This window comes from Equus przewalskii, chromosome 15, assembly GCF_037783145.1.
Source record: "Equus przewalskii isolate Varuska chromosome 15, EquPr2, whole genome shotgun sequence".
Taxonomy (NCBI): Eukaryota; Metazoa; Chordata; class Mammalia; order Perissodactyla; family Equidae; genus Equus; species Equus przewalskii.
In genome coordinates, this window is record NC_091845.1 from 33700874 (window position 1) to 33728505 (window position 27632).

At 41.9% G+C, this 27632-nt stretch overlaps 1 protein-coding gene across 31 annotated transcripts in view; it reads left to right on the forward strand.

The window, feature by feature from the left end:
• ERC2 (ELKS/RAB6-interacting/CAST family member 2) overlaps positions 1-27632 on the forward strand; it is a 904903-nt gene that overhangs the window by 527552 nt on the left and 349719 nt on the right. For all 31 annotated transcript variants that reach the window (XR_011526912.1, XR_011526913.1, XR_011526902.1 and 28 more), the window contains one exon: positions 13590-13750. Coding sequence is in view for 16 of the 31 variants with exons in the window: in XM_070574931.1 (XP_070431032.1) it covers positions 13590-13750 (161 nt within the window). In the remaining 15 variants the exon portion in view is untranslated. The remainder of the gene's footprint in view (positions 1-13589; positions 13751-27632) is intronic.

The following is a 27632-nucleotide window of genomic DNA, read 5'->3' on the forward strand; positions in this document are numbered from 1 at the left end:
TTATGATCCACTTTGAGTTAGTTTTTGTACAGGTATAAAGTTTATATCAATGTTCTTTTTTTTTTGTCTTTGGATGTCCAGTTGCTCCAGCACCATGTTGAAAAAGCTGTCCATTACTCTATTGAACCCCTTTTGCTCCATTGTCAAACATCACTTGAGTATATTTATGTATATCTGTTTCTGTGTTTTTCTCTTCTGTTCTACGATCTATGTGTCTGTTCCTCTACCACTATCATATTGTCTTGGTTACTGTAACTACACAGTAGGCCTTAATATTGGGTAGAGTGATTCTTTCTGCTTTATTCTTCTTTGTCAGGGTTGTTTGGGCTTTTCTAGGCCCTGTCTCTTTTTACATAAATTTTAGAATAAGCTTGTCTATATCTACAAAAAAACTTGCTGAGATTTTGATATGAATTACATTGTTTATAGATCAATCTGGGAAAAAGGGACATCTTTACTGTGTTTAGTCTTCTAGTCCATGGATAATACTCCACATCGCTGCATTTATTTAAATCTTTGATTTCTTTCATCAGAATTTTGTGATTTTCAGCCTACAGATTCTGTACATGTTTTAAGTTTAGTCTTAAATATTTCGTTTTTTGGACTGATTGTAAATGGTATTTAGTTTTTAACTTGGATTTCCACATGTTCGTTGTTAACATATAGAAGTGTGATTGATTTTTGTGTGTTGTTCTTCTATCCTGCAACCTTGCTGAATGAATTATTAATTATAGGCTTTTTTTGTGTGTAGATTCCTTAGGATTTTCTACACAGAAAATTCTGTCATCTGAAAATAGGGCCAGTTTTGTTATTTCCTTTCCAATTTTTATGCCTTTATTTTTCTTGCGTTATTACAGTGGCTAGAACTCCAAGTATTATGCTGACTAAGAGGGGTGAGAGCAGATAGCCTTTCCTTGCTCCTGATCTTAGAGGGAAAGCATACAGTCTTTCACCATTAAGTATGATGGTTGCTGTAACTTTTTTGTAAATGTTCTTTATCAAGTTAAGGAAGTTCTCCTATATTTGGCATATATATTTTGAAATGCAATTTTATGTCTTTAAAGGAAAAGGGAACTAAACAGTGGAAAATATTTCATTATCATGTCCATTTTGTTTTCTGTGATCAATATTGTAAAGAAAGCTGTGGTTGGCAGAATTCTAAGATGATCCTCAAGATTTCCTCTCTCTGGAGTACATGCCCTATAGAATCCCTGGGACTATGGATATGATGGGATATCATTCACGTGATTATGAGACATGATTTCATAATCCCCAGGATTATAAATATGATGGCACAATGTATAACACCTAGGTCAGTGGATATGATGGGATATCACTCACATGATTAGGTGTATTTGTTATATGGCACAGTTGACTTTAAAAAATGGGGCTTATCATTGGTGGGCCTGATCTAACCAGTGAGGCCTTAAAAGGGATCGGGCTATTCCTAAAGAAAGAGGGTCAAAGTATGAGAAAGGTTTGATGCAAGGGAGATTTTCCATTGCTAGTTTTAAAGATTTGAGGGGGCCATATGACAAGGAATGCAAATGGTCTCTAGGAGCTAGGAGTAGCAAGAACCTTCTGCAAGACAATGAAATCAACTTCAGCTGCATGAGAGTGGAAGAGGACCCTGAGCTCCAGATGAGAATACAGCCTGCCAGTATCTCACCCTTGTGAGACCTTGAGTGGAGAACCCAGTTATACCATGCTTCCTGCCAGGACTTCTGATCTACAGAACTGTGAGCTGCCAAGTTTGTGATAACTTGTTACATAGTCATAGAAAATGAATACAAAAGTCAGCTAAGATATTTTGGAACAGTGCTGGAATCAAAGCACATAGTGAATATTTTACTCCAGTGACTCAAATGGGACCAAAGATCCATTCATTAAAATTATGTTTATCCATACATTTGTTTTTGCTGGTTGTATGCTAGATGTTGTGTTCAAGCTTGAGAACACTGACAATAATGAGCCAAGGTCTTTCCTTGCTCTTAAGGGGCTCATGGCCCAGAGTTTCCTCCCAGATCCTCTCAGTATACTTCCCTCTAACAATTGTCCCATTATATTTGCACTCAACAATCAGATTCAAATCCTAGTAAAGAGCAAGCCATCTGCAATTCTTGGGTAAATCCTTACCCTTTCTGAGCTTAAGTTGTCCACCAGTTAAATGGCCTGCTTCTTTGGGAGTATGTGAGGATCAATGGGATATAGGAAACTATATTATTGAAATCAGAGATAAGGACTACCTTTCTACAATATAGCTCCTTCTCTTATTTTCTCCCTTCCACATACCTCCCACAATTATTTGTTGACCATACACGGTGTGATTGAGAAGATGCTGGGCTCAGTGGGCCAATACAAGGATGCAGTAGACTGTATACGTTCAAGGACCAAGGTGATATACAGGGAGGCCACTACCTATTGCTCAAGGTAGATGGAACTGTGATGTAAGGATCCTGAGGGGATCAGGAAAGAGCTGCTTGGAGTCAGGCTTGATTTGGCCTGATTGAAATTGTCATCATCAACAGGTATCTCCTACAGAGCCAAGCCAAAGGAATTCAGAGTAAAAGAGGCCTCCTTTCATTTTTCTTCCTTGGAATTCCCTCAGAACTGATCCTGGCATCACAAGAAAGAACGTCTGTTTGAGAACACCACCCTGATTTGTTGAATGGGAATGAATAGACCTTGCTAATAGAGCTGGTCAAGTGGCACGGACAAATGGCTCTGATTTTCTAGGGTCTGACAACTTACTTTTGAGTGCTGAAGAAACAAAACAATAATAACAAAATCAGAAAATGGTAAGCAGTCACAAAACAAAACAAACAAGCTAACAACTGTATTGGACTTCCGAAACTCGTAGGAACTTTATTAGGGAAGAAGGTGAAATGAGCAATGTTCAAGCGCATTGTGGGGTGGGGTGGAGGTGGCAGGAAAGACTGTTGACAGCTCTGGAGTCACTAACACTCAGGCACTCCCTGGTGAACTCGGATTATAATCAGCATAAATCTAAGTGACTGTCAGTGGCAAAGCAGCCCTGCCTGAAGTGTAGCCTGTCTTAAGGTCATTTCAGCTAAGGGTAGTTGCCACCATAACTGCCACCAGAGGGCCCCGCCCTACTCCAGAGTTCTGCTTTATTACTCTCCTTTGCAGGTGATAGTCTACCAGCAACTAATTTTCCAATGGTTGTAGAAATTTTATGCAGAACTTCCTTAGTTGCAATTTTTAAAAATTACTTTTTTTTACATTAAGAATTCATATTTGCAGCAATAAGTACGAAGAAGAATATACTAGATTACCTGAAATCTCTGAACCTGAAAACAAACCTGTCATAAATATTTTGATGCATTTCCTTCTAGCCTTTTTTTTCCCCATGAATATACATCTAAAAATCCACACATCATTGGGATGTTTTTGGTTTTTTTGAGGAAGATTAGCCCTGAGCTAACATCTGCTGCCAATCTCCCTCTTTTTGCTGAGGAAGACTGGCCCTGAGCTAACATCCGTGCCCATCTTCCTCCACTTTATATGTGGGATGCCTGCCACAGCATGGCTTGCCAAGCGGTGCCATGTCTGCACCTGGGATCCAGACTGGTGAACCCCAGGCCGCCAAAGCAGAAGGCACGAACCTAACCACTGCACCACGGGGCCGGCCCATCATTGGGATTGTATTATATTTACTATTTACTAACCTACTTTTTTCACTTAGGATTTCATGAACATCTTTGCTTTATGTTAAATCTTTCTACTTAGTGTTTATTGTCTGACCAGCCTCTCAACAACTGGATGCCCGTAATTTATTATCCAATTTCTTTGCAACTTTTATACACACACACTTATAACAAATACATACACACAATTTTTATTCTGATTTTTATAAACAACACTGTGATGAACATGTTTATTATATCCTTAGAATAAATTCCTAAAGTGGAATTACTGGGTCAAATGGTAATTCATGAATTATTCAGAATTTAAAAATTTCTCTCATGTGTTCAAAAAGGTACACTTTCCACAAAGATCGAAATACTTTGCAAACATCACCATCGGATAGTAAAGTTGTAAAACTTGGATGATCTGGCTCTAATACAGAAGCCACTAGACATGTGGCTATTTAAATTTGTTTTAATTAATTAAGCTTAAATTAAATAAAAAAATTCAGTTCCTCAGTTGCACCAGTCACATTTCCAGTGCTCTATAGCCAGGTGAAGTTAGTGGTGTGCGTATTGGGCTACACAAGTCAGAGCCTTGCCATCACTGCAGGAAGTTCTGCTGGACAACGCTGCTCTAATGTCTTCATGAGTTCCTTCTTGATTGTGTTTGCAATTCACCTAAGTAAGACTGAAATATGAACAATACATATTTTGTGGGTGATTACTTTGCTTTATTATAAATAGATTTTGTAAGAAAAAATTTCACCATCCCAGTGAAGGCAAAAACTATTATGTATCTGTCTGAAAATGTAAGAAAATGGACATTCAACACTTTGTCTTGCTCATCCTCTAACAGGCTGAAAACAAATCGCCAGTGTTTAAGCTAACATCACTATTGTTAATGATTGCAGGTTATTGCGTGCTTCCTATGTGCCAAGCACGTAACTATTGTCACTCAGGAATTCTTCACAAGGAGCTGCAGTTATTACCCACATTTTGCAGAGAAGGAAACTGACGTACGTAGAGGTCAGGCATCTCTCCCAAAGTCACACAGCCAGCACGTGGCAGGATCCTGATGGGGCCTAAGCCCTCTGGCTTCAGAGTCCACTCTCTTAACCACTACCTCTATTGCTTCTCAAGAACGTCTGAGACTCTGTTAGGGAAAAGATCAGCTCTTTGCCATGCCGCAGAGCTGCACACACATAAAATAAAGAATGCCTCCCAGTTGTTCAAGAAGTACGTCTCCCAAACCTACACAGAGGCACATCCACACAGCCTTTTTCTCAGGAAGGTTCCACCGAGCCCAGTCTGATCTGGAATGATGCGTGCTCAAGCGCGTTTTGGAGAAACTGTTGCTCATTTGTAGTCCAACACCGTTTGATCTCACAGAATCTCTTAAGTCAGATGTACATATTTTACACATTTCTTCTTCATTCATTTTTTATTATGGTGTGAGTTTTCATCAATAAGCTGTGGAAGGGTAGGGGGGAAAAAGGGGAATTTAAAATGTAGTCAAAATCAAAGAGCTTAAGCCCAAACACACTCTGTTGATGTGGGTATTTTCTTGCAGCTGAAGGATCAGAGGTGACATATTTAAGCAAAGCTCCTAGATGCTTAAGCTTCAGTGAGGAGAAAACAAATCCCACACGCAATCTTGAGGGTAGCCAGGTCCAGGCAGAAGGCAGCCTGGGAAATTTTAGTTTCAACCTTTTCCAAAAGGTGTCACTCTAAGGCAGCAATGGGGAGGTGGGAGGGAGGTGGAGGTAGGAATGTCAGATAAGAGTAATTAGAAAATAAGATTAGTAGTCCTCATTTCAACAGATCCTTCCGCCCACAGCATCGCTCGCTGTCCGAGAAGTTGTTGCTGTTGAGGAGGGAGAGTTTTAGCGTTTATCTTCACCTCCTGATCTAGGGTGACCTTCTCCGTGCCCAGAGCGGAGCCGGCCGAATCCCAGCTGTTCCCACAGGACCAATTCACATTCCGGTTTCACTGTAACCTGGGATACGGGGAATTCATTGGCTCTGTGTTCTGGTGCAAACTGAAAACTACCATTCTCTTGCACTCAGGATGGAGTGAGGACAGAAAACCAGGATAGGTGGTGAAGGCTCAGGCAGAAGAGCCCGTGTATTTTTAAAAATGCGGTTTTCAAAGCTGTTTAAAAATTCCAAATCATTAACACAAGATAGACACCAACTCAAAACTGACATATAATTTAAGGGGAAAAAATTGTTTTATCAAAATATTTGAAGATCAGCTCTTGCCAAGTGAGCCTCTTGAAAAGCACAGGATGCTGCCACGTGTCAGGAAGAGACACACAGAACCCGGAGCAGTGCTCTTGGCAGATAACTGAGAGAGAAGCTGGTTTTCAAATATTTAGTTAAACAACACAAATGTATGTGTAAGTTTAAGTCGACACATGTTAATGATTTAAGGTCTTAAACAGGTTTTTTATTTTATTGTTTTAAGGCTGTGCTGTTCACTTTAAAAGTTCCGACAGCTTCTCCAGAGCTGGGTGTAAGCGCTAGACTCTTTAGAAGTCCATTTGATGGCATCATTATTCTTAAAGTGTACAGAATTATGAATTATTCAAATACAGTTGAATAGTCCTGATAACTTAACCATTTTATAAGAGAGTTTTTATGCTCTGCCACATAGATTGACTAATAAAATCAGAAATCGGACATAACTAATTAGGGGTTTGTGGTGAGATCAAATAGACATTTAGCTTGAAGAAACCTTTAATTATTATGTTCTAGATATGTAACACCGAGCCAAAATATTCTGAAACGTGATCTTAGCTTTCTAGATACAGGGTCAGAATTCCAATCTTGCCGTATTTGGGGACCTTTTAGGAAATTATTTTAAATGGAATGTGTTGAATATTATAGAAGGCTTCTGAGGTTGCTGTGAATCCTGTTTTCATTGAAGATAGCATTTTAGGAATTTAACGGACTTTCCAGCGCTTTTTTTTCCAGGAAATATTATTATCTGGTGAATTACCAATAGATGCACTTATAAAACAAGCAAATCCTGTGTTGCTTTCTTCTGGACTTCTCAAAAGCATTTATTGGCTCATAATCATTGTGATTCTCCAAGTAGCAATTCCCTAATGAACAGGACCATGGGGCCTCCCCAGCCTGGGCCACCAGCACGTGGTTTTTCCCTCCCCTTCAGCAGTCCACTTCCACTTGCCTGCTTTAGGGCAGTGGGCCACGAGGCCTAGGGACTTTTATTTAATGTCTGGCAGAGGGCATGGCACATCGGAGACAGTTAGTGAGGTGATAGAATGAAGGAAGCAAGGAGCGTACGTCTCCCAGGATCCAGGGCAGAGCATATGGAATAGAGGGCAGGTAAACACTCTCGCTTATACCCCAGCTCTAAGCCTAGCATGTTTTTATTGTGCCGCCCTGAAACTCATAGGCTCCTGGGTGCTCTTGGCGGCTGCTGGGATAGCAGTGAGCATAGGGCCTCCGTCCATTCAGGAGCTGAGTAACTGAGCTCCCTCGTCTCCATAGCAAAGAGAAGGTGCTTGAGGCAAACAGAGAACAAGAACTTGAAGGGCGTTTGGTGAGGATGGCAAGGGGACCACTGATTTATGGGGTAGGAAAGTATCAAGTTCAGACTTACACTTCATCCATCATTGCACTAAGTGGGTCAAAGAAGGCTGTTTCACAATCACATCTTTGCATTCCCCTTCCTCCCATCCTGCAGGTATTTATTGAGTGTAGAGGCTGGTGCTGTGTGAGGTGCTGAAGGGTCTTCCAAAGAGGACAGAGATGTGGTCCTTGCCCTCTGGGGGATTACAATCCAGTTGTAGCAACTAAGCATACACATGAAATAGTTGTGCAGAAATGTGAAGTGGTATTTGATTAGGTGGTAAAAAGTCTGTAGCAGATGGTGAGAACTGAAGGCACTTGGGTTGGATGGAAATAGTGTGGCGAGGAACCCAAACTAGGGACAATGGTAACTGTCATGTGCTGGACACTTCCAGGGTGTCCGCAGAGAGGGCTGTATGCTTTATATGGATTATCTCCATTTATGCTCATGCCAATCCTATGCAGTAGCTTCTGTCTCCTCTGCATTTTACAGGGGAGAACCTGTAGGCTTAGAGAGAGGTCAGTAATGTCCAGGCTTCCTGGACTTGGCTGCATTTTAGAATCACTTTGAGATCACCTACATTTTTAGTAAAATACCGATGCCTGACTCCTACCCTCGGACATTTTTATTTAGTTGGTAGGGATGTGACCATGGCATCAGAATTTTCAAAAGCTTTCCGAAGGATTCTAATGTGCAACAAAGTTTAGGAAGAAGTGGGTTAAGACTGGCCTACAGTCGCAGAGATTCTTTTGGTGGAATCTAAGTTTGATCCAGGTCTGCCTGCTTTCAGAGCTCTAGCTTTAAATCACTGCACCTTGTGAAGGAGGCCAGGGCTCTGTGACAGGCCTTGAGGGATGGGCGATTTCGGTAATTGGAGGGGTCAGTGCAGGGAAGTCCAGGGCTATGCTGTATGTGTGTGTGTGGTTGGTTGAGAGTAGAGACAGCAAGCACAAAATCTTGAATCCAGTTATAAGCAAACATAAAATGGGTTGAATACTGACCAGGCACTGTGTTAATAATAGCTGACACTTCTGTGGCACCAAGTGCTAGGCATTGTTCTTAAGGCATCACACGTTAACCCATTGAATCCTCACAAAAACCCTTTGAGCTGAGTTCTGTCTTACCCACACTTCACAAGTGAGGAAACCTGAGGCTCAGAAAGCTTTTCTAACTCAGAGTGACACAGCTAGTAAGTGGTAAGCTAGTGCCTGAATTCTGAGTGTAACCACTATGCTGGGCTACCTCTTGTGTTAAGAATGTATTAGGTGTTTTCATATTTGCCATTCCTGCACGAAGAGCATTACACTCATTGCTTCATTTAATACTTGCAGTAACTCTTACAAAAAGTACTATTGTTACAGGTAAGAAAACTTAAGACACTTTCCCAAGGTTCTGTAACTAGTAAGTGGTGAAGCAGGTATTATTAGTACAGTCTGGCTTCATAATCCATGCCTTTAACCATTCTCAGTATTTTCATATTAAAAAAATTTTAATTTCAAATTAAATCGTAATCAGAATGCCATATATAAAACAAATGAAAGTAGAACAACTTCGTTTGAGTGTGGGATAGTGGACGTGCATCTCTGATGATTCACGCTCCTCCTCCCACTCACTGACCTGCTTATCAGCCCCCCGGATGCCTTCTTGGAACCCCTGGTGCTCTAGGGAACACAATTTGAAAACCACTACTGTGGGTAATTGGGAATCCCTTGAGATGTGGGAGCCAGACTAGTGATGTTTTTGACGAAATATTGATAGTTTAGGTAATATTTTCCTGGTGGTAGGGAGACAAGTTGTGACAATAAGCCTGTGGGACATCTTTGAATCTCAGACGCATGGGACTCAGTTCAAAGACACACAGTCAAAACAACTGAAAAAAATCAAACAGAAAGGCTAACCTTCAATTTGCATCTTTGGAAAACATGGAAGGGGCCCCAGGAGTAACCGCTAGCAACTTTTTTTCCCCTTTCCTTTTTCTCTTCTTTCCAATTTTCTTACTCTGCCCTTAAAACAAAATAAAACCTGTCTCTATCCCCAGTCTCAAGGCTCATTCTTCCTCTTACTTCTTTCTTACATTTTCTGTTATGTAGATCATCATAGCCTGTGCTTCAAGGTCCTATACCTTTGCACCCAGTTTCACAGGTTCATTTTGTTACTCATTTGCTAATTCCATTTTCTAAAATCCAGGAGGAGACCTGGCTTAGAGATATGCTGTGGTGAGGGAGAAGCTGATCAGGCAAAATCATATCCTCACTTAGGGTAGGGGTAGAGACAAAGGCTAGGAGAAAGCGCACACACAGGTGGGCGTGTGCACGGGTGCGCACACAGTTATTTTCAACCTTATAATGAATGTGGGAGGGGAAGGGACCTGAGCCTGGAGCATCAAAAGTAATGATAGAAAGAAATGATGGATCTGAGAAGTGTTTCCAAAATAAGAGCTTGGAGATGAATGGAAAATAGAAGGAGAGAGAAGAGACAATTTTGGCTCCTAAACATGAGTGACTGAGAAAAGGTCAGGATGGTGGACCAAAATTGTGGATGTGTTGGGGAGTGGCAGGTTGGGAAGGAGGGTTGGGTGGTACGGATTTGGCTTAGCAGGTGTGCATGGATCACGAGTTGGCTTTTGGTCATCCTGAATTTAAAGTGATATTGGGACATAAAAATGGAAGTGATCAACAGGTGATTATGTATATGTGAAAAAGGTCAAGTGAGTAAAAGGAGATAAAGGTTGGAAAGGTACCTGCATAGAGGTAAGAGCTGCAGAGACAGATCTCAGTCCTCCTCCTGAGGATCCATATGGATGAGGAAAATCTCTCTAGGACAGAGTCATAGGGGGAAGAACCCAGTTATGGGCTGCAGGAAGATGAAAAATTTGCAGAAGAAACAGGAGAAATGGGTTCCCAATCTAAGGGGAGCTTCAGAGAACCAAGGGAGGTGTTGGTTTTTAGGAAAATGGGAGGTGGATTTAGCCCCACTCACCCATTAAACTGTGTTTCCAAGAGACTACCTAATGACAAGGGAAAATTCTCATGATCATATATTGAAAACTGTTTATAAAATTGTATATATCATCACAATTTTACATACACACACACATAGAGAGAGAGATGGAGAAATTATAATAAAATGTTTAAGGTGTTTATCTCCAGGTGGTGGAATTTGGGGTGATCTTATCTGGAAAAATGCCATCATTTAATCTTAAATCAAAAGAATAAATTTTCATATCTGTATCTTTTAGATTCTGTACAATGAGTGTGCTTTATTCTTATTATCAGCAAAAATGTTATTTTATTGATATCAGTTAGAAAAAGAAGAATAACTGACATATAGGCTACATTGTCTCACTTAATGCCCATAAACATCTAACAGAGCAAGCAACATGGTCCCCTGTTTCCAGATAAGGAAACTGAAGCTGAAAGAGATTAAGGAACTTGTGTCAGACACGTGGTAAGTAATGGAGCCATGATTCTAATCTGGTGACTTTTAAGACACTGACTACATATACATAGTGAGCTAGAATGTTACTTCAGAGGAGGTGACAAAGTTGTGGGAGGGGGCGGTTAGCTGTGCAAACTACACTTTAAGAAAAGACACTTGGCGGGAAGGAAGGTACCAGTAGCCTGCAAGAGTAGAGTTTCCATGGGATACCAAGAATAAAAATCAATTTCCTCTTGATGAGTGTGGACTGGTGGTGGAGAGTTGGAGGCAGGTGTAGAGCACTTGATGAGAAGTTTGACACTTCACCAGCCAGGACAGGCCAAGTCAAGTTGTGGATAACAAGACAGCCTCTTACCTCGTGGTGTAGCACAGCAAAGATTTCTACCTTGCTTTTGTGATGTGAGTTGGCCTTGGGCTTCATTGTGGTCACTCAGGGGCTCAGGCTGAAGGAGACATCATCTGAAACATGCTTCCACAGTCATCATGGCAGGAAAAGTACAGGTTGGGGTTGAGTACTAGTACTTAAATGCTTCTACCTGGAAATGACAATGATTTTACTGGCCAAAGCTGCACCCAACTTAAAGGGAGAGGGGAAGTATGGTCCCACCATGTGCCCATCAGAAGGGGAACTGGGATGTTGCGAACCAGCCTAATGACTACCACAGCAGAGAATACATTTCTCACTTTGTAATGCTCCTGCTTGGTAGCAAAGGAAACAGTTTGCAGAACTGTAGAACAATTAACAAGGGAGGTACTATGGGCACCATCTAGGAAACTGAGACTTCAAGAGTCAGGTGATTATCTGCACAGAGTTACAGAGAGAAACAGTGGTTGTGCAAAGACTAAATGGTGTACGTGAGTCCAGTGCCCCAGGTGGTCTTCAGTGTGCAATACTCACTGGCCAGGAGCACATGAATTAGGAGGAGTGGGAGGCCTTGGCCTGGGAGGCTATGTCAAGACTCTGCTTCCAAGGTGTTGCGAATAGCAGTCCTACCTCATACTAGGAGTTATTGACGTTGGAAGCCAATGGCATCTCCATCAGTAAAAACTCGGGATTACATCTCTCAAGTGCCCAGGTTTCTCCATGTGGTTATTGCTGAAATGACCAGGGCAGACTGTGAGTCATTACTCTAAAGTATAATTGTTAAAGTTGGGTTAATATAAAACTAGCTGGTGCCTGCCCCAAGCAGTCAGTTGGCAGGTGAACTAAGAACCTGGAAACCCAGCTGAGTAGCTCTCTGTGTATAGGTTGCAGACAAATATCCTGGATACTCTTCCTCTTCTCTGGGTTCAATAGTATATTTGAAATAAAGAACAGTTTATGAAAGGAAATGGGGTCACAAAGACAGAGGTCATCCCATATGGAGGATCAGACAAACTGTGTCTGAGTTAGCACTGGAATGACCATAATTCTGATCTTTTTTACACTGTTATTCAGTGTCTCAAAAATAGGGAAAAAAGGAAGAATAATAAAAATTATGCTTCAGCCTCACCAAATATTGCTTTGTAGAAGGACTTTGTCATATTTATGACATTCTGTGAACTTATGTGAGAAACTAAAAAGTTTGGTTGCTTTTAAAATTTTGTATATTTGTAAAGTTGAAGAATAATGCAATTTATTCTGCAATTAAACAGGTGTGGTTCTGTGGCTTTTATAGGTTATATTCCTTGTTTTTTAAACTGTTTTTGTTTTGGCTTTGATTTACGTTACGTGGTCATCAAGTTTCCTCTTTTTATCAGGGCAGAATGGAGAGTTTTCTCAATCTTAAAAGCTTGTAATTTACTTTGGATGTGAACTATAATGCTTATTCTGAATAAATTCCATGTAAAACTGCAGAAATTGTGTAGAAAGTCTTTATGAATTGGAACTTAACATGTCATTGACACATTTTGAAGGGTGTTCTGTTGACTTTAGTGATGGATGACTCCATTCTGCCAAGTTCAGCTGGAAGGGGTGGCTTAGAAACCCAAACATCAACTCTGGAATCTAGAAACTTCCTGGAACCATGGTTTTAAATCAGCAGGGTGAATGCAGCCTGCATCTGTGCAAGGGATGGCATTTCACCAGCTTGCTCCACGGAAGTCTCTGGAAGAGAACCATAAACACCAGCCCTCTTTGTTGAGTGTTGGCTTTTAAAAACCCTCGATGGTTTGGGGAGGATAGGGGCTTGCCATGGGGCTCCCTGGTCCCATTTTTTGGGACCTGGCTGAAAACCCTGGATATCTGATAGTCTGGCTTATTTCTATGCTGTATTAGCACCCTATAAAAGTTACATGTCATTTATTTCAAGTTTAGAACCCTCTCAAACTTCAGGGGCAAACCAAACTTGAACCTTTTGTGGCTGGAATTCTGTTTACCTTTGGCCAAACCTTACTTCCTGAATGTGAGGCTGGGAGGTGAGGTGAAAGGGGGCTCCTGAGGCCTCTGGGACATCAAATCGCTTTTGCCAAACTAGGCTTTGATAGGTTAAAACATGAATGAATCTGAACCACGTAGATTAACTTCCTGTCAGAATACTCTGGGGCCTATGCACAAAAGTATATTGTGCCAGGCAAAATGCATTTTGAGTGTTGCCTTCTGCCAACCGTGAGGCAGTGTCTGAGATTTTCGCCAAACACATGTTGAGAATGGGTCAAGACACTCACCTTCCACTTCTAATAAATATATTCAATAATTTCTACAAAGGTAACTGAATGGGGATCTTGGAGAAATATGGACATTTCTTGTGTTTGAAACTTTTATTTTTAACCAGTGACAAAGAAAGAATGGACTCCAAGATACAGTGCCCTGTTCAAGGACGGCTATGGTTCCTTTGTGTCTGTTGTCAGAACACAGGCTAGCGAGGAATGCCTTGTGCTTTAATGAAGGAGAAATAACACACTGCCGTCCATGTACCTTTCAGATAGAGGAACTGATGAATGCACTGGAGAAGACCAGACAGGAACTGGATGCCACCAAGGCTCGCCTTGCCTCCACGCAGCAGTCCCTGGCTGAAAAAGAAGCACACTTGGCCAACCTCCGGATAGAAAGGAGGAAACAGCTGGAGGAGATCCTGGAGATGAAGTGAGTACCCATTTTTGCTTTCCTAGTCTCTCTTTTCTAACTTCTCGTTAGGGATGGAAAAGGGAAGGCTAGAGAAGATGAAGAAAGAGCTTGGAGAAAGAATAATTTAGCTAGCACTTGACTAGTCATTTCCAGGACTACACTTCTAATTTTTTAAAATTATAGCTTCCATGTTCCAATTTGCACATTTTTCACATCTGTTATTTTAAAAAAATCCAGCATTAGATTTTGTGCATCTGTGTTTTGTGGACGGTGCTGTTCTGTCGCAAAAGTCTGAGCTGGCCAAGTGACAGAGGCCTCGTTAAGCACAATGGTAATTTGAGCACTGCTCAGAGTTAAGTGGAAACTTTTCCGAGGAGGTATTTCCTAATTGTGACTATAACTTTGCTAATTATATTCTTTTCACTTGTATACAATGCCTGGCTTGTGCTGGCTTTCATAGAGTCTCAAGGTTGGCACCTCTTTGTTTAGAAAGCAGGACTCTGATTTGCTGGGCTGATAAAAACAGGCTTGAAAATCCTCCCTGTCTATCCCCAACCCCCACCGGGGTAGGGTGGGTAAATCGGGGGAGACTGGAACCAATCTCTTTCTTTGATTTAATCAATAAAGTGCGGCTGCGTGCTGGGCAATGGTCATTCCTGTGGGTCTATGACACACCCATCTCTTATTTCATTCTCACAGTGAAATAATATCATCATGGAAGAACATAGGAAAGAAAATTACTCAAAGATTTTAGAAATATTCAACTGCTATGGATCTGTTTCTAAAGAAGTAGGCAAGAAGCAGCCTTGCTGTATAAGTTTTAAAATGAAATAATCACTAAGATATAATTTAACTCCAACTTCCTTCCACAATAAGGGGAAATGCAGATAATTATGGCATCTTAAGCCTGTAACATAGACTTTGAAATTGGTGGCTAGGTATAGAAGAATGACCTTATCCTGACCCTGCGAGTCTTACACATGGTTAACATTAAGCCCAGAAAGTTTAGATCATGGAAAATTCGGAATGAAATATTTTGAAGGATTTAATAATGAGGACAAACTTTTATTCTTCGTCAACTACCTCAGTTTCTCCAAGATGAAAGAATAGGTAATGTTTTTCACATATAAACTCTTAAGTTTTCCTAATAAAAGATGATATTATTTATCCTCCGTTTAGAGGTGAGAGCACTGCAACTCAGAGAGATTTCAAGTAATTTGCTAGAGGCCATCTGGCCAGGATTAAAACCAGTCTTCTACCTCAAGCTCCCTTTTGACTACCTCATTTTCTCAAGGAGCTTATGTGAACTCTACCAAGCCTGGAGCAGTTGTCTGTTTGAGTCACTGTAGTAATCATGCTGCCTAGAACAGTGCCTGGCGTGTGGTAGGAGCTCAATTATTGTTTGTTGAATGAATAGATTGGATGCTGGAAATTGGATTTTCTGTAGCTGAGAAGAAAAAATAGATCAAGCATTCGTGACTTTGTTACCTTGATCAAAATTTGTTAACAACACCGGTACATTGATTCCATCACCCTTTACTCTCTTCCATTCACCTATCCCACTTCTGCCTCCTTGTGTGTTGTTATGTGTCGAGTTCAGCCTAATTTCTCTCATTGTTCTCCAGCTGGTCTCCAGTTAACTCTACATCTCCTGGAGTGATTTATTATGCCATTATAAGGAAACATTCATTACTTCCTGTTTATATAAAGAGCATATACTTTCAGTGTTTGAGAGAACAAGTAATGGCGAAGCATGCTGGTTTGGGAGTCATCAGATCTGGGTTGGAATCCTATTGCTTCCAGTTGGTGGCTGTGTGACTTGGGGGAAATGACCTTAACATTGCTCACCCTCTGGTTTCCTCCTGTAATGAAGTCCGTGGGGTGGTTGTGAGGAGAGCCACTCAGAGGAGGGCTTGGCACTCAGAAAATGATAGATGTGTGTAAATGGTGCTATCAGCCAATGAAAATATGTCATTTGTTTAGTATACTTTGTGAAGAGTATCATTTATCTAAAATTTGGATTTATTTTTCTAAAACATATAAACCTTTTCCATGTGTATGTTTTCCCACTTAATTTCATGATTTCAGATAGCACCTAACTAAGACCTCTTTTGGTGAATTGCCACATTATTGCTGAAGTGCTTAATCTGCTGCCACTGCAAAATAAATACAAAATTTCTCTGTTAATTCCTTTGATAAAAGTAACAAAGCCCTGCTTCATTAGGCCCAATATGGACTCCATTCACTGTTTAACCAGCCCAGACCCCCATTATGGCCTCTTTCCTGGGATGAGGGGGACACAGGTACAGGGCAATTCTATTGACTGAGAACCCCACCTAGATTCATCAGGCACTTGGGCTGTTCAAGTCAACCAGCTGGTTTGATCGGTCTTGATTTTTAAGCAGAGCTGACATATTGGTTCCTTGACATTAACTGCGGTAACGTAAGTTAGTGGGAACAGTCAGATGGGCGCATCATCGTCAGTACTTACCATCACTCTGTGCCAAACATTGTTGTTGGTTTTCTTTCAACTGGCAGGTGTCACGCAAGCAACTTTGGCCAAGTCTACCCAATTTCCAAACTCTGATGGGAATGGAGAGGCTGTGTGGTGTTAGAGGAAAGAAGGGTAAGGCAGTGAGTCTAGAGAAAGGAGATGTGACCTCTCAACTCACCTGTAACATTAAAGGAGATTGCTCTCTGGTTGCCTCAGTTTTCCCTTCAGTTTCCTGGAGGTGATAATACCTGCCTTGCCTGCTCTACAGAATTATGGTAGGGACAGGATTTTAAAAAAAACGTACTGAGTTGAAATTAATACAAGCCAGCATATGTGAAAGTGCTTTGAAACATAAAAGGGGCTTTTGAAATGAGGTGGCATCTGTTAAATTTGTTGCAAAATCAAATGGCACAGAGTTTTAGAATTGGAAAACAGCTGGGTCCCACCTCCCAGCCTGCATAAGCCAGACTGCTGTCCACCTAATCACTAATAAGGAATTCACTGGACCCTGGTGAATACCATTCCCATTGGAAGTCATGGTGATGGTTCACGTTCCATGGCTCTTACAGGTAGCTCATTTGTCCTTATATTGAACTGAAATAGCTTCCATCTCATCTTCCCACTTGTCTTGGTTTTTGTTCCAGAGCTACAGAGAATTCACCTGCATCACATCCACAGGACAGATAACCTTTTAGATATTTGTTTGGGTAATAGTGTTCATTTTAGAAAAAAAAAATGAAGAAATATGGAGAAGCACCATTAAAAAACAAAATCACCCATGGTCCTACCACGCAGAGATAGACACTGATGGCATTTTGCTGTATACCTTTACGAATACTCTTCACTTTTAACAAACTTAGGTCATACTTTCGTATTTTGTAAATCCTGCTTCTTTTGCTCCCTGAATGGTGAATACCCTTCCATGTCACAAACAGAGAATTGTATCATCTTTAGTTACTGATTATACTGTTTTATAGGTTTATCCCTTTATTGGACATTTACTGTGGTTCCAATGTTTTGCTAATATAAACAATGTTTTGTTAAGCATCTGCTGTTTAATTTTATTTTATTAACTTACTTTTAAATAATTGTAGATTGTTACACAGTTACAAGAAATAGTACAGAGAGGTCTCTCGTATGCTTCATTTATTTCCCTCCATGGTAACATCTTGCATGATTATAGCACAATATCACACCAGGAAATTGATAATGGTACAATTTACCGACTTTATTCAGATTTCCCAAGTTTTACATACAATCATTTATGTGTGCGTGTTGGTATATTTAGTTAATATGCAATTTCATCACATGTATAGATTTGTGTAACCACCGTCACAGTCAAGATACAGCACTGTTCCATCATTACAAAGATCTCTCTTAATATATTTTTTTGGTGAGGAAGATGGGCCTGGAACTGACATCTGTTGCCAATCCTCCTCTTTTTTTCCTTGAGGAAGATTAGCCCTGAGCTAACGCCTGTGCCAGTCTTCCTCTACTTTGTATGTGGGATGCAGCCACAGCATGGCTTGATGAGTGATGTGCAGGTGCGTGCCCGGAATTGGAACTAGTAAACCCCAGGCCACTGAAGCTGAGCACGTGAACTTAACCACTGTGCCACTGGGCCAGCCACCGTCTTGATACCTTTTCATAGCTACACCCACAGCCCAGCTATTTCATTTTTAACCAGAGTTTTGTTTTGTGTTATATCATTTGGGGACATGTACTACACTGGTCTACGTTTTTCCATGCCATTCTTCTTGGGCAGGACAGGGCATTGTCCTCTTATTTTAAGTATTGCTTGCTTCCTCTGATTTAAAGATTTCTCATGAGTTGATTTTAGTTTATTTACAGTGGAATTCTCTTTGGAATTGCATATCTAGAAGCTGTCATGTGGTATGCCTTCAAAAAGTACTTGAGAAATGAAAGGATAAATTAGTTTAAAGACTCATAAATATTCTTTGAGCATCTACTGTGTGGCAGGTACTGTTTTAGGTGAATGAACAGAAAAATCCCTGATCTTATCAAGCTTGCATTTTAGTAAAATGAGTGAAGGAAATGAATGAACAAATAAATAAGCAAATAAATGAATAGTTAGATAAATAAAGTAGTTTCTTGGGGCCAGCCTGGTGCATAGTAGTTAAGTTTGTATGCTCCACTGCAGCGGCCCAGGATTTGCTGGTTCGGATCCTGGGCGCGGACCTACACACCACTCATCAAGCCATGCTGTGGTGGCATCCCACATAGAAGAGCCAGAAGCACTTACTCTAGGATATACAACTATGTCCTGGAGCTTTGGAGAGGAAAAAAAAAGTAAAAGAGGAAGATTGAAAAAGCTAACAGATGTTAGCTCAGGACCAATCCTCCTCACCAAAAGGCATTCCCTTAAAAAAAAGAAAATTCAGTGCCTTTATTACAGGCTGTGCAACTGTTTTAAATAAATAAATAAATAATTTCTTGTGCAACCAAAGACGTTTGGAGTCCCTCTTAGAAAGCTATTTCCAAAGGTAAGAACCCTCATGGTTGTTTGGGGTAAAGAAGGATGTGAAAAATGCAATCTACCTTGCTATAGTCTGAGAACCCTTTTAGGGACCAAGGCCCAAGGAGGGCCTTTGACTATATTTTGTATAGGATTCTTCCCTCCAACACCTCTTTCTTCGGTTTGATCTCTATTGGTTGGTATTCTAACTGCCAGTCATTATTCCCCCCCTGGAAGGAGCTAACAGATCCCAACCATATATTTTCATAGAAGAACGTAATATTCACCTTCCCTTATGTATAAGATTATTCTTTTACTTAAGAAATGTCTAAAACCTCTTGCTAAAACATTTTGTAATGGTTCATCTTTGTTAGATTTGCTCCTATTTAAAAGGGATTTTATTAAAATAATATTAAGAACATCATTCTATATGTTTGGTTTTATTAATGCCAGTTAATAAGCTTACATTCCAGTAACCAAAGCTCAATTATTTAATTTGTGGCAGGTGAATTTGATATCTGTGGCTAAAAGGAATTGAAGGTCATGAGGTACAGTACTTAAAATCTATCTGTGTGCATTTGCTCGAACGATTTAAACTAGCATAGTAATTTAATAGGCAGACAGGCAGGCTAACTGATCTTTTCCATTTAGTATTAAATATTGAATGAATAAGAGTTTTGAGAGCTGGATAATAGTTACATAATTTGGAGTGGGTATTTTAGGCTTTTTGTGGTGATTTCTCGTGCTCATGTTATGTAAAGATTTTAAGGGGACCTCTACATTTTTAACTCATCTAATGATGCTGTGAGATCCATCTTAATTTACTGGGTTTTGTTGTATTTTAGACATCTTCTCCAGATAGCCTCGAAAGCCTTTGTATACACTGAGCTGTTTTAGGAAGTTTACAGTGAGGTAAGGCAGCAGCTTATTCCAAGGCATTATCCTGTTGGCCTCTTTGATCTAGGATCCTTTTTGAGAGAGCCACTCATTAGGTAAGTACCCTTCAAAGGAGAGGCAGGGTGCAGAAAATGATAAAATCAATTTATTCTTTACTTCATGCCAACATGAGAAAAGACAAATCACATTTCTTTAGGGAGGAATCCTGAGTGCCTGGCAATTTGGGCAGGATAAATGGAGCCTGGGAGAGGAGTTTTGAAGGCAACTGTTACTTAAAATTGATAAACTCAGTTGCAAGGGGGTTATATCATCTTACAGAGATGTTATGGGGATTGAATGAAATTATGCATTTATGAGAAAGTGATTTTTAAGCCATAAAAGGCCATATCTATAATGTTATGTTACATATTAATGTAGCTTAGATAAACCCATTATAGCTAGCATTCATTGATCCTATCTTCAAATTCCAGTTGGCCTTATGTTTTCAACAATTTTCTTTTTTGCTACAATGCAATTCTTTCTCTAACCAATGGTTTGTTTAGAAAGATTTTGATATGTCCAATTTAAAAAATATTAAATACTATGGTAATGTGTCCTAGAGCTTCCCAGTTTGTCTATTTGTCATCTGCTCAGTTCTGAAAGGTAACTGAGTCAGCTGGAACATTGATGCAGCCTGGGGCAGCTCTCTGAGTTACTTGCAATGGTTGAGGACAGGTGGCGCAGAGAGGGAATGAATGTCATGAAGAACTGCTCATCCAACATCAATTATGGCTTGAGCTGCATTCAGTCACATCAATGCACAGTTGCTTACCATGCATGATTTCTGTTTCCTTCTTTCAATCCTGAAGTTGGTGGCTCAGAGTCTTTAGTGGAAGTGGCTGTATATAAAGCTTATAGTAGGTACCTAAAAGTTGACTACCTCCTTTGGGGTAGTGGAATGAGCTAATTAGCTTTGAATGCAAGGAACAGAAAACTCCACATTCCTAAAGCTTATTCAAGTAGCTCTGTAGTCACCAGGGACACACACTCCTTCTGTCTTGATGCTTTGTCATTCTCAGTGTATGGCTTCCACCTCACGATGCAAGATTTTTGCCTCAGCTTCAACTGTCCTACCTACATTCCAGCTGGCAGAAAGGAGAAAAAGAAAGGAGCCTCCCTGCCCTTTGAGTTGCACATACCATCCGTTGACATTTGACTCATGGACGAGTTCATTCAATAAATAGTTGGTGAGCTGTGTGCAAGACTATCCTGTGCTCTGGGCACTGATCTAAGCACTGTTCCAAGTGAAGAGAAAGGGCAAAAATCCATCCACTGATGCAGCTTACATTCTAGTAAGTGCAAGAACTATTGCCGGGGAAGGCGCCCACTGGCCAGCATTTGAGTCACATGGTCACACTTAGTTGCAAGTCAAGCAAGAAACACACCCTTCAGCTGGGTGGCTCTGTGTCCTGCTAATATTCAAGGAACCCAGCACCAAGGAAGGGGCAAATGGGTACTGGGAGCAATTATCAGTCTTTGCTGGAATAAAGTTTGAAAAAATAATATGTCAACTGATGTTATCTCACTGAGCATTTAAAAACAACTTTGTAACTACACCTTTAGAGATAGTATTCCTAACAGACATTTACTCATATGCATGTATATTCAGTATGTATCTGAGTTCATTTCTGGGTGCTAGGGTTGGCAAACTATGGGGGAGTCATGCGGTGAGTGAACAGGTTGAGGGATGCCTGTAAACCTTGTCATGCTTGCGATAGCTAATGAGTGAGGGACGTTAGGTCTAGAGAAGGTCAAGAGACAGATGCTTTTGTCAACTATTAAAGGGGTGACACATAAGAAAAGAAGCGGACCTGACTCACGCTGCCTCAAAAGACCGTGCTAGAGCTGGGGTGTTGAGAAACACCTTCCTTCAGTGCTTTGTAGAACTTTATAGCTGTGGGAACTCTGTAGCCTTTTAAGGTAGCCCCTGAGGTTTGTCATCAAATCCTGTGGGAGGAAAAATCGCCTGTTATGGGTATATGGAGGGAATTCCCATTCCCAGGGAGGGGCCAGTGGGGTGATCTCCACAGTTCTTTCCAATATAGAATTCTATTCACAATTCCACTGCCTAAATGCACTGCAGCATGGATAATGTTTAGGAGATGTGGGAATCTTCTTTGTTCTTTCCCTCGAGGAACTCTATTTAAATGTAGAAACTTGCCAAAAGACAAAAATGACCACTTGATTTAGGATGCTTCCCTTTTTAATAGGAGCACAATAGAATTTCCCTGTATTTTTGTACATTGCATTGATCTTTCATACAACTCTTTGGATGTGAACTATGTGAGCCAAGCAGAAATATGTTTCACAAATTATTATAGGGGAAGAATGAGTGGTTAAATTACATGTCAGATAGAATCAAGAGCCCATCGTTCTTCCTGCCTTAAGGAATGTACTATCTCTGATTAAAATGCCTTCTGAGAATTAAACTCGCCCAGGCATATCTACCATTCATTGCCTGCAGACGTTGGGCGATGGGATTAATATGACCAGTGCACATTTACTAAGTGCTTATTACATGTCAAGAAGGGGCTCTTTCACCCGCATGTTGCTGCTACCTCCTGTGAGGTGGGGAGTATTATTATCCTCACTGTGTAAACGTGAAAACTGAGACTCAGACGCCTGGAACTCTGTTATAAGTCTGTTTGACGCTGTAGTCCGTGATCTGCACCACTGAGTACACTGTCTCCTAGTGAAGAGCTCGGGATGTCATGGTACGAATTTCAAGTCTGGAAATGGCGGGGCCAGTTTTGATGAAATAGTAGAAGACATTGGGCAGATAGGTGGTTCTTCCTTCTTGCCTCAGGGGAGCGGGACCGCAGGCGGGGGTGATGGTGAGAGGGAGGGGCCAGGAAGAGGGCTAGTTGGAGGAAGCCATGCAAGTTGGCTTCTTTATCTTAAAACAAAAAAAGGGACACACTGTCTTCTGGCAAAAAACATGCACTGTGTGTATAGGTTTAATAGTGAAAAATGTCAGTCAAAAGGGCCCTTGGCCTGGTGGTTTTTAATGGAAATACAAACATTTTCTGAGCTAGAGCAGTATAATCTTTCAGCTTAAATAATCATAATCAGCAGTTAAATAATCTAAATGCTTGTGAATCGTAGAGCTTAAATAATTCCAAGCACCATACTTCATGCTATTGCCATCGTCACAGCAGCCCCATGGGAGATAGGGAAGGTTAACCATTAAAAAGGGGAAAGAGAAATGTATGGGCCTTCCAACCTCCTAAAGCATGGCAAGTCAAAGGGGGCAGTTGTGGTCCTTGTTCCAATCCAAGAGCAACATCCTGTTGGAGGAATTTCCTTAAGTACTTGATCTAACGCTGTGGGAGGTGCTGCCAGGTTCAGCCCCAGGAGGCAAGGGACGGGCAGCCACCTCACTCAAAGAGAAACCAAGGGGCAGAGAGGATAGCCAGGGTCATACATCAAGTTCTGAAACAAGAATTCTCTGGTGCAGTGAGCAGGGCTCTTGGGACTTGAGTTCGCAGCCTGAATCTGCCAGTTATAGCTGAGTGAGCCCAGGCCAGCCTGATGCCTTCTCTCCAGCTGTGAACACTGCTCTGGACTCAGATGACCATGTTAATAGTCTCCGATTGTCTAAAGCAGTGGTTCTCACCCTGGGGGCAATTTTGTCCCCTAAAGGACATTTGGCAAAGTCTGGAGACATTTTTGGTTGTCACAACTGGAGGTTGTCACATTTTGGATGTCACTACTGGCATCCGGTGGTAGAGGCCAGGGATGTTGATAAACATCTTACAATGCACAGGACAACCTCCCCAACAACAAAGAATTATCCAGCCCCAAATGCCAAGAAAGCCGGGGTTGAGAAACCCCTAACTAGCCTTCCCCCACTTTGTTTTAGACTGATGTTTATTAAACTAGGGAAGCGAGAAAAGCTTTGCAGGGTCTCATCTCTGATTTAACTTGACTTATTTTCAAAGAGGACTCACAGATGACGGGTTTTCCTCACTCAGGATCATGATCTTGGCCCAGAGGGTTGTTGGTCTGGGAACTTCCCATTTTGTGTCGATGAGTTTGACCTTTGGACTCTGGCTTGCTTTCTTGGGACTATAGACCAGTTCACCATGTAGCTCCCGAGTGGAATTGGCTCAGGTCTCAGATCAAATCCCCAGGAGACTGTGCTCCTTATGAGATATAAATCCTGGCTGAGATCCAAAAGACCCGATCCATCAATGCTTACTGCTCAGCCGACCGTGCAATCCTCTCCAGCTGCAGTATTCCATCATTCTTTAACCTGTGGCTCTCTCTTGTCCTCAGTTTGCCTAACCATAAATTAAGGGTATGAACTTGGTCAGTCCTTAATTGGACAGTCCTCTAGCTAGCCCTAGAAATTGATGCCCCTTTTATGCCCTCTCCGTTTTTGTCCTTCCATCTGTTCCTTCCTTCATCGCATCCCTCTAAGTAGCTAGGCCTTTTCCTAGGGAACCAGTTCTTACAATGGTCACTTAGAGCAAAAAGGATAGAATAAAATTGAGAACACTGCAAAGGTGGGAGGAAGGATGCCAGAGCAGGAGCCAAGGGCATCAGTGGGAAATAGACTGTTGCCCAGATACCAGCTGCTTGCCAGAACTGTGAAGGGCAGGACTTGGGACACCACCCAACTTGGAGAGTTTCTCTGCCTCCCTGTAGTATCTTCTGTGTGAGGTAAAATATAGTCCAGATAATATTAGATATTACAACCCTGAGGATGTAGAGGGTTAACATCAAGATATGCATCGACGTCGGAAGGGGACATCACAAAAGGCTCCAAGTCAGCGAAGACCTGTAGGGTTATAGGGTGAGGTATAGCAGGGAGGTGGGGAAGGCTCTGAATGCTCTTGGTCCCTGGGAAGCATTTACTAGAAGTCTGTTGAGGGAATGCTGATGAAAAGTATTCTCTGCCTTCTGCTCGCTGCCTCTTCCTCCTTTCCCTACCTTATCCACTCTCCCTTCTTCTCTTCCAGCCAATCTCCCTTCTTCTTCCTCTCTTCCTTCTGTCTGTTACTTTTCCTCACCTTTCTCTCTTCTTCCTTCCCCCTCCCTTTCCTATCCCTGTTCTGATGCCCTACAAAATGCTGGGATTCAAAATATTTTCCAGATTTTCTCAACATAATGATTGTCTTGCTAGACTATAATTTTGGCTATTGGGCAGGAGGCAGACCAAGCACCTGGGAAGCAGTGTGTGTGTGTCTGTGTGTGCGTGGACACCTGTATTTGGGGGCAGAGAAGGGGTTGGCTCTGGCAACCCTGCCTGGAGAATGAGGTGTTGAGGGGAGACCACTCAGTTCCTCAGGAGCAAAGCGGTAGAGAACTACAGCCTGAAGCCAAGCCGCCAGTCAAGTACAGCCAAAGTCTTTTGTTTTCCAGTCACGGAATTTAGGAACCAACGGATTGTGAAAATTGAAATGCAGTGTTTGACTTGATCTTTGGGTTAAGCCAATATCCCTGGGATCTTAATTCGAACCTGCAGGATGCTGTGGCCAACTTTGAGAATCTGTTATTACTCACACCCGCCGCTTCGCGTACTTGAAGAGATTTGCAGAGTGCTCTGCAGCTGGTGCCAGCATGCAGTTATGATAAAAGTTAAACTGCTGTCTTTCTGTTCTGTTTTGAAATTGGTGTTTGTGTGTTCACTTCATGAGCCCTGAGCTTGGAGCTTCTTTCTCCTCCTGGCTCTATCTCTGAACGTTTTCTTGGAAAACTTTCCCTTTGATGTGTTTCTAAGACTCCTGACAGCTAAGGCTTTAGTCTAAGGCAGTATGGGATTGGGTAGACCCTGTAGTTACTCTCTGCTCTCTCCTACCCGCTGCCATTCTTTGGGAGGGGAGACTATGCCCTAGGAAGCTGCCCCCATGGGCTGCATTGCTGGGGTTCCCTTGCTGCCTGGCTCCGGGTTGGGTCCAGGGCCAATAGGAGGCACTGTGGAAGACGGGAGGGTGGGAGGAGGCCTAGAGAATTTCCTCCTGTTCCCTTCTTGCTATGGGATCACGTCTCTGGCAGTAGCAACTTCTCTCTATAACTATACCTCCTCTCAGCAGAGCCCCCTCCACAGCTCCCACTGGCACCAGGATTAACCCCTGTTTCCTTTTGCCCCTTCAGCCTGAGGTGTGGCGGTGGCTGCCGACTGTTTCCAGTTTCTGGGTGCTAACATGTCTTGCTTGTTTCGTTAACCCTGCCCACCTCTCCTCCAGCCTCTTCACTGAAGTCTCCTCATTGGGCTCATCTGTGGTGACTTCTGTTCTCAGCCAGATCCAGACCAGCACGGTGGGGACGGCCATGATGCCCTGGTCATATGTGCGAGATTTGTTAGGATGCTTTCAGAAAGCGTTGTTAGAAAATGTTTACATTTCTCATATTAAGTAAGTTTGGAAAAAGAAGCAGACTGCTTGATGCTAAAGTCAAAACACTGAAACAAAACTGCCATTCTGTGGTTTTCTAAAAACAGTTGGCTTTCAAATGACCCTTCACCATGAATGACTACTGACTCCCCAACCCCAGAAAGATGTGGAGCTGATGTTCCCAGAGTCAGCTCAGTCTCAGGACTAGTGGAAACAGCCTCCTGCTCCTGCCAAATACAAGGGGGGAAAATTCCTCACTTATTCTTTAGGTTTGGGGAAATTAGTTTGACTGAGCAAGGAAGAGGTTCTTGAGATGGAAGGAAAGAGAACATTCTAGAGGTCCCAGGCTAGAGTCCAAGTCAGCTGCCTCCAGGTCACGGATAGCATCCTTTCAGCCAAGCTCAGAGCATTTGGGGTTCCTATAAAGCTGAAGGCATTGCAGCTTAGAGTGGCAACTGGTCTACTGCAGCACTGCAGACTGAGGTACAAACTAAGCACCCCTCCACAGTGGTTCAGTCATTCGCTCAGTCGGTCACGCACTCACTCATTCATAGAACAAATCATTCTGGGAGGTCAAAGTTATTTATTGAGAGAATGAATGAACAATTGAATGTCCAATCAAAAGATTAGAAATCTGATTGCAGAATTACAGCTGGGATAAGCATGCAAAAAAGAAAAGTTGTGTGGAGCAGTGAGAGCATCTGAAGGTAGTAGAAGGGCTCTCTGAGGATAAGCCATGATGTGTTGGGTGAGTGGGAGTTCATTAGGTGAAGAGGCAGAGCTGGTGAATGGGGTCAGGTGGGGAAGCACGTTTTAAAAGGAGGGGACTGCCTGTGCAAAGGCCCTGTGGCAGAAGGGACCAAAATGTCTTCCAAGAACTCACAAGAGGCCTTGTGACTGGAGCAGAGACCAAGGGGGAAAGCAGGATTGGTTGAGGCTGGAGGAGTGGCAAGGCTAGACCACTCAGGACCTTGGGGGCCATGGTCAGATTGTTATTTATCCTAACAATTATCCCCTAATTGAGGGGGAGTGACATGACCAGATGATTTGAAAATCATAAAAACAATTGTGGTATACTTACCATGTTCCAGATGCTTTTAAAGAGCTTTGTAAACATCCATTTATTTAACCTTCATAACAACCCTCTAAGATAAGTACTGTTATCATTCCCATTTTATATTTGAGGAAAAAGAGGCACAGAGAGGTTAAGTAACTAGCCTAAGGTCACATAGCAAAGGTGGGATTTGAACCTTTCATGATTGTCATGTAGTCTGGCCACATTCTAGACCACTACACCATACTGCCTGTGACTTTTGTGCAGAAGATAGATTTGGGTGTGGGCATACTAGTTGGGAAGCTGCTGCAGTGTTGCTGGTGGGGAGAGCTTGTCCTGGGATAGTGGCAGTGGAGATGGAGAAAAGTGGAAGAGGTCAGGAGACCTGCAGGAAGCTGAATTTGTAGGACTGGGGTTAGATTGGCTATAGGAGTAGTGGAGATGGGTGCTCCGCTCTTTCCCTTCTTCTTGTCAGTTCTCTCTTCTGCTCCTCTGAGCACTTTCGTTCCTCCATGCATGGGGGCTGTGGGGGAATTGTTGTGGCAACTATTACTCTAGTCTGGGGGTTCTCAACAGCAACCCTATGACACGAGGCTGGATAA